Source organism: Triticum dicoccoides, chromosome 7B (genome assembly GCF_002162155.2).
Source record: "Triticum dicoccoides isolate Atlit2015 ecotype Zavitan chromosome 7B, WEW_v2.0, whole genome shotgun sequence".
NCBI lineage: Eukaryota > Viridiplantae > Streptophyta > Magnoliopsida > Poales > Poaceae > Triticum > Triticum dicoccoides.
Window position 1 is genome coordinate 199,036,439 of NC_041393.1, and position 10,797 is coordinate 199,047,235.

At 44.3% G+C, this 10,797-nt stretch overlaps 1 protein-coding gene across 1 annotated transcript; it reads right to left on the reverse strand.

Annotated features, from left to right (window-relative positions):
• Positions 1 to 884: 884 nt before the first annotated feature.
• On the reverse strand, positions 885 to 6,764 carry LOC119341317. Its single transcript, XM_037613192.1, has 5 exons — positions 6,645 to 6,764; positions 2,453 to 3,887; positions 2,153 to 2,365; positions 1,945 to 2,069; positions 885 to 1,733 (listed from the first exon to the last, which is right to left on the reverse strand). The coding sequence occupies exons 2-5, from the start codon at positions 3,868 to 3,870 to the stop codon at positions 1,246 to 1,248; spliced, it is 2,244 nt and encodes a 747-aa protein (XP_037469089.1). The 5' UTR covers positions 3,871 to 3,887; positions 6,645 to 6,764; the 3' UTR covers positions 885 to 1,245.
• Between the last annotated feature and the right edge of the window lie 4,033 nt (positions 6,765 to 10,797).

Here is a 10,797-nt window from a genome sequence, read left to right on the forward strand (position 1 = left end):
CTTAGCTGAACAAAGCGGAAACGTAAGGGGTAAGCACAAGAGTCGGGCAACCCGACTATTGACCAAAGACACAAGTCAAAATTGATGCATATACACGAAATACCGAGGATGTTTTGCCGAGGACTCCATGGAGTACCTTGGCTTCTAGTGGGTTCGGCTCCGGTCGTAACCCCCCGTTTAACATTGCCGATGCTTAAAGTCGTCCTAGCATTGTATTGTAAGATGTATGCTCGACGCTTTTTTGAAAAGAGAGAAAGGATGCACCATGAGTGTATGCGCTGCCCGAAGATTCGGGCAGCTCTTTATTCAAATATTCAAAAAGGCTTATTAGAAAGACACGAGTGGCGGTGGGTGAGCGGAATTAAAGGGATGGGCGTGTTCAACAAAGAGAGGGTGTGCATTTTTGTGAGAGAGACTTACGAGGTAGAGAGACGATTTATAACCTTGAAGGAGGGAAAGAAATAGATGGAGTGTGTGTGTATGATGGAGATGCCCATGGAGAAAGGAGATTTGTATGTGTGTGCGAGAGAGTGCACAATTCATTCACGTGCTATCTCCCGGTCGATGACGTGCCTCGCTTCTATAAGATTGGACACTCACATATCACATAAGTGTAAGTTATAGTGTTTCTTTTTCTTCAAACAAGTTATTGTGATTTTTTTTCTTTCAAACAGGCTTGTTTCTTCAAACAACTACTGTAGTTATCATGTACATGCACGATTTAAATTCATTTGATTTGGATGATTTAAGGTTCTATTATGAAGTAATATACATAATAATTCATATTTGATTCAACGGGCACTGTAATTTATGAAATGAAAGCCATGTAATCATATGGACTATAATATTCATATTTTTTAAAGATCTATAATATCCATTTGGTATTGTATAATATATTTAAAATTAACACGTCAATGCATTATGTTTGAAATAAATATACATTGGCACAACATAATATATTTTTATGAGAAATACATAAGCCAAGTGTTTGCTCCGTTGTTTATGTACACGCCTCAGTGACACCCTATGATCGGCCTCACGCCCGTGTGATCGTAACAAGTTACTAGAATACCAGGATGCAAAAGCCTGAACCTTATGAGGGGGATTCCTGCAAACACGCACAGAGAGGATGGTGCACACAAAGGCAGTCATCTTCCATGCCTAGCCACTTGGACGACAACAGCCGAGGACTAAACATCCAGATGAGCTCCGTGCCATATCGTCCACGTTCTCTGAACCCAGTTGCTACTGCCTGCCCAAGCCAAGTCCTGGCCCTATCATCTGCCCTTGCATTGCAACCATCACAGCACCTTCGCGTTGCATCTCTTGGATGAGTTGCTCGAGTCGTGGAGTTCGCTGAACCACAAAACCAAACAATGCCCCTGTAGGAGCAGCAAAGCCTGAGTGGACCTGTACGTGGTTTGCAGACATTGTGGCAGCTGCGGTAGGAGCTGAAGTTGTAGGACATGGAGTGTTGGGTGAAGCTGTAGGAGTTGTTGCTGGACTTGCCGTAGTGGGATTTTGTTCCTGCTCCATGCCTTGCATCTCCGCTTCCTCAGAAGCTTCGAGTCCAGCATCCATGTTTAACCCTTCTCCCACACTGAAATGTGAAGCCTGCTGTTTTCCCTTCTCCTGTGCACAATGTCCTTTGCCATGTTGTTCCTCTTCCACTACGGGAACCTTGTCGTTTCTGCACTTAAATACCGCCCACAGGTAGGGTTTTCCTTGGAAAGCTGCAAGCAAAAAAATAAAACATGGTAAGCCATTTAACCCATGAGCCAAATATATACAGTACGGAAAGGCTTACATAGTGGTTGTGGAGAATTGAATTATTTCTAAACGATGGTTAGTACGACTACGTATGGATAGGGATGCCACTAGAAATCAGGTGCAGCAATCATATTCTTTTGCTTGAATGTTTCCAGAAAAGAGAAGAATGCATACTTTGGTGTTGCTCAGGCAGTAGAATAGATGGGAATATCAGCATCTCAGCTTCACCAACAATAGCTCGCAGGACCATATCATTCTCCATGACTTCTTTAACAAGTTGTTCCAGGTCTGCATCTTGCCTAGGTTTAGAAACAAGAATGGTTACAATCCAACGGGTGCAAAAGATGCTAGGCAAATAAATAGCAAAGGGTAAAAAAAACACCTCATCTCGGTGGGCAACAAATACAACGCAATGTTGTCATCAGTGGGCCTTGATGCCTCAAAGCTCTTAGGCCAAGCCTCCAGTCTAGAAAGCTTTGTTACTTCAACCACAGCCTCAAGTGATCGTGACAATTTCCACACCTTCTCACAGTATTTGGTTGACAAATGTGCAGCCAATGAAACAAATTTTCCACTGCCTATCTTAATGATTCCACTGTTGAATAATAAAACACAAAAATATCAGCATATAGGGACGAGAATTTGCAATGCATGAAATTGGAGAGAAAAGTGTATGTTCTACCTCCAAATAGGTTCATCGATGGGCAGGGAACAATACTGATAGGGCTTCGAAGATTCTAAACCAAATAGATTAGAGACTTCTGGATGACAATCCTTCTGTCTTGTCAATCCAGCAGCACCAGTTTTACCACTAGTGAGATTCTGATCACCATCATCATCGGCTTCATCATCAGATACTACGTATCTTCTCCTTTTGTTTGTTTGACTATAATTATCAGTCCTCTTCATCTTATTAAACTTTTCATCAACGGTTCTTTCATCCTCCCCGAGGCTAGAGTTCTTAGTGGAGATGCCCATTGATTTTGTCAGTTTAGCGACCCCACGTTTCTCAAACTTCTCTTCCAATAACGGCTTCATCCTCTTACTCTTAGATTTGTACACATCGGTTCTTCCATCCTCCGCAAGGCTAGTCTTGCACTTTCTACTATCAAGTTGAATGCACCGGTCCATTGGATCGGCCATGCATGATGGCTCGACCGTTTGGTGACTCAAAAGGTTCTTACCAGGTAAAGAAACACAATTGATCTCCAAGTTGGTATGGATATCTTCCATGACTTCTTTACCCTTCATCAAAGCTAAGTTGGAATTTGAAGCTTCCCTCGCCATCCGATGGTCTTCATTCCGTGAGTTGGGAAGCATCGAAGAGGGGTATGCTTTCTTTGAAATACCAAATGTGGAATTTGAATCATCCTTTAACACTGCGGAATATTGATCCCTAGTTGAGGAGGGCTTAGACTTCTCTATGTTCCTCGTCAAAGGACCGGGCCCACTATTGGACCCAGAGGAGAAGGGCCTAGATTTCATTGACTGAGGAGCTATCTCATTGTTGGACCTTGAGTAAGAGGATTTATTCTTTGACCGAGGAGCTTCAATGTTATTTAACCTTGAGGAAGACTCCACATTCTTCACCGGAGAGCCCATGCCATTGTTGGGCCCTAAGGTATTACCATTATTCAACATAAAGAAAGATGGTCTACACTTGGTAGCATTCTTTTGCAGAGAATCAATGCCACTTTTAGGCATTGCACAAGATGGACTAGCCTTCTGGGTATTCTTTTGGAGAGTCCTAGAGAAAGAGGGTTTGGACTTCTCAACATTTCCCCGTGGAGAACTCGTACCTTTCTTTGGCCATGAAGAACGTGCCGGGACATTTTGTCGAGACACTGCCTTAGCATGGCTAGGCTCCTCACAAGGAAATTGGGGTGTTTTTTTTGTTGCAACATTATTTTGTTGAGGTCTTCTGATAACATTATCATCACCTCTTTCATTAGCATGGCTATACGCTACCCTAAACGACTGTTGAGTTCTCTGCAATTGTTGAAGGCACTTTTTCTTGAGTTTGCCTGGTGCCTTGCCTATGGATGGCTTTCTCAAGATTGGACCAAAGTGGTTGACACTATGTTGTCTTCGACTCCCCATTTTTCTTTGAATAGTCACTACAAAAATTGAAGAAAATGTGTAAAATATACTTTCTAAACACAGAAGAAACTTGTCAGCTAACTTTTACCACAAAAGACAACGCTAACTTTTTAATAGTGCCAATCTAATGGCAGCATAGTTAAAGTGGTGAAGTGGGCTCCATTATATAAGATAGACCAAGTTTTGTCACATCAACACATTTTGCACCATGTATACCAAAGTGAGAATCTTTATAACAATAGGCCCCACAAAAGTTGCACTTTTTCACAATAGGATTTTGTGATTCACAAGAAAGAGCCTAGTTTGACAACTTGGATTCATCTATTATTAACCATGTGTTGTCTTAGGTGCACACATTTGAGGAATGATCTCTATCTAATCTACTAACCATGACTTGTCATGGGTGCACACGCTTGAGGAATGATCTATCTAATGTCTTTTTAGTCATTCATTTTGGCCCTATTAAATGCGTGGGGCTTAGCGATGCAAAAAAGGAGATATTTGATGACATGAAAGTACAAATACAAGTATGATATATTTTACATATATATTTATTATTAAATAAGTAACACAAAGAGGACATAATTGTCCAAAGTTGCATTCTTAGAACATAGATTGTTTTCCCTTCATGGTATCCATATGAACCAACCCTTTAGTTTATATCTGACTAATTTTAGAAAACCCTAGTCATGCTAGAGATTAAATATTAAAAGTAAGTCCTATCTGCATCCAATAATTATTTGGTTTTAGTTTTTTGCTACCAATCTATGTAATGTTCTCATGGCTGGGAAGGGTACACATATATATTTCCCTAAGACCCCTCCAAACTAGCAAATCAGTTCCACAAGTGCCTCCTTTCTACACCCTCCTTTAGAAGCACAATTAACTACCTATGCCTTCACCCTTATCATCGATTTGACACCTTACTTGTTTTTATGACCCCACCCGCTACTTCACAACTACGAACCAACCTATAGTTGCCACGCCATCGACTGTTGCCATAAACCCAGCCTCCCGTAGGGCACAATATGACAACGAATTACATGCAAAGCACCTTGAATTCAAGTGATGCAAGAGAGTTTTATGGTCAAGAATGGAAAGATTCTCCTAGCAAAACAATGAATTTCTACGGAAGATTTTACTTCTTTACTAATGCCAATCTCAGTTGCATGGCAAATTTAGAGCATTTGGAAGAATTGCTCTCAATACAATATCTACACATCAATGTCCAACCATAAGTGCTCTCCAAAACTTTCGCAAATATAAAGGACGAACTGAATGTGCCTTCATTTATGGAAACCACAATTTTAGCTGCTTGGGCTATTTGGATCACGCAGAACAATAAAATTTTCAAGCATGGTGATCAAACTCTATTTAAGTGGAAGGATTTTTTCAGTGAGCTAAATTTAGACAATGGATCAAGAAGAGATAGTTTTAGGCCTTTTTCATTTCATTTTTTTGGCTTTGCTCAAACCTTGTAATGATTTTTTTAATTATTTATAAAAATTGCATTGGGGTTTCACCCTACTACCTCCGTCTAGGTGAATAAGTCATTCGTGTATCGATTTGAGGAATTAAATACGTGTTATATGTCATGAAAAGTATATCACTAGATTTCTACACGGGTGTAGTTTCTAAATATATATTTCTTGTCACATACTCCCTTCGTTCCTAAATATTTGTCTTTCTAGAGATTTCAACAAGTGACTACATACGAAGCAAAATGAGTGCATCACACTCTAAAGTATGTCTAATTCACCAAGACGGAGGTAGTACTATTTTCCTTCCCAAATAAAAAAATATAACAATACTCATAGAGCATAAGACATTAATTAGAAGTAATTCATGTTGAGAGGAGAGGTTCAAGACCATGGTCCATCCGAACCCATGGTCAGTTCGATCTAGTACTGCTCTTTGGATTCGGGGCTGGTTAACATTCAAATTTCTCAGTTTAGTTCCTTGTCTCAAAGCTTTAGCCTTCTTGAACAGGATGGACTGGCATGCACATATCGACGTCAAGCATAGGTTCGGCTGAGCCATGGTCCTGCTAAATATTTTGAATTCATGTTTCGCCGGATCAATGGCAAATAAGCTAATCAACATGAATTAATGCATGCATGGCACCACATATATTATCCTTTCGAATTTACACTTTGATTCCTTCTTTAAGTTCCTATTTCTAGGGTTAGTTTCCTTCTATGCACCACCCCATCCGATTCTGCCCCGTTAAATTGGATCAATATTCAACAAAAGAGGCAGCACAAAACAGCATGCGTATGCAGCTGCGCATGGGAGGAACCAAACCAATGCCCTCGTTGGGTACCCGGGTATGGTTGGTTTTCCATCTTCTCTGGGATAGTTTAATTGGTTGATTTTGATCACCATCCAAAAATATCACAGACGTGTGCCATGAATCATATCCCATCTACTGTATTCGTCGCCTTCCCATGCACAATCAAGAGATCTGTATCCAACAGTCGGGGCTTATTTCTACATCCAATGCATCTACAAAATTGGATCTGTTTGCCGCAATATGATCAATTCCAGTGCTCAGACGGCCACCCCACCACATCCCTAAGCGGAAATCTATTTACGCAGCACAAACCGGACTAAATCGACTAAGAATTCCTCCAACAATCTTGGGCCATTACTCCTTCAAGCTTGAAAACAAAAATAGAGCACGAGCACAACCAAACACGCACTGATTTTGAATAGCAGCAAGATCATGAAGACAACCATACGACCATACTCTAAAAAGAACAGATCAGAAGTACCTGACGGCCGTCTGCTCCGGCGACGAAGGAACGGAGATAGCCTCTTGCACGCCCAACTCCCCTCCTCGAGATACGAATCTGCACCTCCTGCACCCAGAACACGAACTCGCCAAGAACTCGCCTCTGGGAAACCCTAGAAAACCCCAACGCAAAGCAGAGGAGGGCGAGAGCTGGAGAGCACGAAACAGAGAGAGAAAAGCTGGTTGTGCGACGGAGGCCGGGCGCGGCCCTTGTACTTATAGACGTTGGGCGCTGGCTAAGAACGCGTCGGGAGGCAGGAGACCAGATTGGAAAAGAATCAGGAAACGTAAAAGCGAAGCAGAAGGAAGATTAAGATTACGACGGCTGCCGCGCGGTGGGAAGGGAACTTAGGGAAGGCCATCGATATGTTTCCAATTATATTACGGCGCGGTTTTACCGCCTTGGCCCGTTGGGATTCCGAACGGGAATCGTGAGCGTTTGCGTCCGCTTCGCGATATCTGCGGGCTAGTGCGGCTTAATTTCGTGTTTTTACCCTTTTTCCATATAAATTCACGATCTGATCCCGGGTGGAAAAAAAATTCGGGATTTGACCTTTTTTTCTTACCGCCCGTGGTCCTGGCGGTCGGGTTACACAGCCTACCGTCAGAGACGCTGGCAGTAAGGTAGTAATCCACGTCAGCACGCGGAGACGCCCGCCGTCCCCCTCCGTCACACCCTACCACCAGGGGACCTGGCGGTCGCCTGTCTAACCCTACCGCCAGGACCCCTGGCAGTCGGGTCCGGTCAGTTATTTCAACCGAGAACGCGCGCCCCTCCCCCTCCCCCGTCGTTTGGTTATCTTTTCTTTCCCAAACTCGCCCCTCCCTCTCCTTCTCTCATCTCCTCCACTCTTTCCCTCGGATCTTCATCGTTTCTTCATCGTTTTTGCGGATCGAGATGACCCCAAAGAGAGAAACGTAAGCTCCTCCAATCCCTCCAATTAGTTTTTGCAAACTTGCTTTCGATTCAACGCATTTTTCCCTTCAAATCCCTCATATTTTTGAACTTAAGATTGTTTTAGCTTGGTTGTTTTAGCTTGATTGTAGTTGTAGTTCTTAGTTCTTTAGTAAGTAGTGGTATGATTGTAGTTGTAGTTCTTAGTTCTTAGTTCTTAGTTCTTAGTTATTAGTTCTTAGTTCTTTAGTAAGCATGTTAATATGGTGCAAGTAGTGGATTTGGTTGGAGTAAATATGATATGGTATGATTTTGCATTTGACACATCTTGATATATGTATTTTATTTATTTGACCCATATGTTTAGGTCTACAACAGTGGCGCAACCATCGCCCCTTCATCTTCAACACGACTCGTCCGGCTTGCCACTTCCGTACGTGTACGAGTCCTGCCCCGAGCTTCTGCTGCCGGTGACCGCTTTTTCAGACGAGTTCCTACAGGAGACAAGGGCAGTGCGGTGGCACGAGAGGGCAGAACGGATCTCCGATGATCAAAAGTGTTGGGCGCAGAGTGCGAAGGAGTGGAAGAGAGTGATTGCAGAGATGGAGGGAGATCCAACTATCTCCCAAGAACGCCGGGAATGGAACATTGAAGTTGCCAAGAAGCGCTCCAACTGGGAGCTGCGCAATTTGGGCCGGAGGATCTACTTCGAGAGCAATGCGGAGGAGAGAGCCAGGATGCCGCCCCCAAGTGCATCGCCGTTCGATATCATCAACTGGGCAAGGGCGGAGGCGAAAACTCCAGCGGGTAAGGCAAGGTGGGACTGCTTGAACGGTCAGATGCCGACCAGCTTTCCGCCTCCGCCTGAACCGGTGAATCCGCTGTCGTATCTGTCTCCACGGCCATGCCTAACATACGTGGGGGGAGATTTGTCTGCCCCATAAACATGTCGATTGCATATGTATCTCTGTTTTAGTAGGGGTTGTCAAACTATGTGGACAAGTTTGCTATTTGCTATTCCCTACCTATGAATCTATTATGTGCAAACTGTTTGATAATTGCTATGTGGAACAATCATTATTATGTGAGCTCATATTTTGCTATTTGCGATGTGAAACTTGTGACAAAACAAACTATGTGAAACCGTTTGTTGGCTTTCTTTGTGGGCTCATATTTTACAAAAGAAACAATCACTAAAAAAATGTGAGCTCATATTTTAGGGTCTATATTGTTTTTGAAAAGAAGCAAAAATTAAACTTATAAACCATAGAACACAGGACCTTACCGCCAAGGACCCTGGCGGTAGGTACAAAAATTAAACTTATAAACCATAGAACACAGGACCCTACCGCCAAGGACCCTGGCGGTAGGATGAACGTACCTACCACCAGGGCACCTCGATATTTCGTTACAGAAACTTTAGGGGGCAAAACCCCAGCCACACCTTACCGCCACGGGGTCTGGCGGGAAGGTCTAACATGCTACTGCCAGGGTCCCTGGCGGTAGGCTACTTGTGCACGTCAGCTCAAGCAAACGGCGGCCGCCGCCCTCCGTCGCACCCTACCGCCATGGACCCTGGCGGTAGCATGTCTAACCCTACCGCCAGATCCCGTGGTGGTGGCGAAAGGGTCAGATCTCGAAAATTTTCGGAACCGGGGTCAGATCCTGAATTTGTATCGAAAAAGGGTCAGAACACGAAATTCGGCCGGCTAGTGCGGGGTGAGGGCACGAAACGCACGCATGGCTGGCATGTGGCGGCTGCATGTCGAGTCTGAGCCTGCCCTGCCTGTCTAGCGTCTGTCCTTATCCGAGTTGTACAGCACGACATCTAATCAGCAGTCCCGGCCTGTTTTTTACTTTTTACGATTTTACGAGGCCTGTACGTATGTGCATTATAGGCTGGTCGTACTTTTTTAACACAACTCTATGAACGCACACACGCACACCCTATTTCTATGAGCACCTTCGAAAGACTGAGCCGGCATATCATTTTAAATTTATGAAGTCATCTTAGGCATTTCGTCGTCGACGGGAACATCTCCTCCCACTGAATGCGCATCGCCGAAAATCCTGAAATAAATTCAGAAATAAATGCGAGCACCAGGATTTGAATCCTGGTGGGCTGGGGATACCACAGTCCCTCTAATCATCCAACGACGGGTTGGTTCGCTAGGCTGGTCGTACTAGGGACCCCAGTACCATCCTAATTTAAATGTGGATGGTCGTAGTGGAGAGGTCTCATTTATTACCATACAGGGCACATATTAGTATAGAATTTATTATGATATGCAGGACACATATTAGTACAGGATTTATTATGATATAGTATCATAAATATGATACTCAACCCTCTTTTCCGTCATTTAATTTTGTGTCATCTCAATAATTGACTAGTTTTTTTAATGGTAATACCTGTCTCATTCATATCATAAAGAATAAAATACAAGTCACGTAATGTAACGCCCCAGATATACTTTCCATATTTGTATCCAACTCTTGCCGTCTCCGGCGCTAAGTTATATTTATTTCTCGGGTTTGGGTTTTTGTCTCCGCGTGTTGTTTTTCTTTTTCGTGCATCTCTTATCATGTCATCACGTGCATTGCATGTGCATACATGTTCATCTCATGCATTTGAGCCTTTTCCCCGTTGTCCGTTTTGCATTCCGGCGCTTCGTTCTCCTCCGGTGGTCATTTCTACCTTTCTTTCGTGTGTGGGGTTTAAACATTTCCGGATTGGACCGAGACTTGCCAAGCGGCCTTGGTTTACTACCGGTAGACCGCCTGTCAAGTTTCGTATCATTTGGACTTCGTTTGATACTCCAACGGTTAACCGAGGGACCGAAAAGGCCTCGTGTGTGTTGCAGCCCAACACCCCCCAAATTTGGCCCAAAACCCACCAAACTCTGCTCCATGTCCTAGAGCGTTCGATCACGATCGTGTGGGCGAAAATCGCACCTCATTTGGACTCTCCTAGCTCCCTCTATGCCTATATATAGACCCCCTCCTCCAAATCCCGGATCCCCTCGTCTCAAACCCTAGCTAAAAAAAACAGCTCCCAGCCACCGACGGACATGTCCGCCGCCTGACCGGACACGTCCGCCGGCGCCCCCGACCACTCCTGTGCCGCCACGTGGGCGAGGCCCACATCGCCGCCGCCGAGGCCCGGGAGCCCGAGGCCGGCCCCCGCGGCCCGTCTCCGCGCCGCCGCCCCCGCGCCCGACCCCGACGCCTGCGCCGC

What these genes read in the sequence shown, in the direction of transcription:
- LOC119341317 (XM_037613192.1), bottom strand. Translation starts at nt 3,870, where the DNA reads ATGGGGAGTCGAAGACAACATAGTGTCAACCACTTTGGTCCAATCTTG. An exon ending in TTGTTGCCCACCGAGATGAG is followed by an intron (nt 2,070 to 2,152) that starts GTGTTTTTTTTA and finishes TTCTAAACCTAG; the next exon opens with GCAAGATGCAGACCTGGAAC. An exon ending in ACTGCCTGAGCAACACCAAA is followed by an intron (nt 1,734 to 1,944) that starts GTATGCATTCTT and finishes TTTTGCTTGCAG; the next exon opens with CTTTCCAAGGAAAACCCTAC.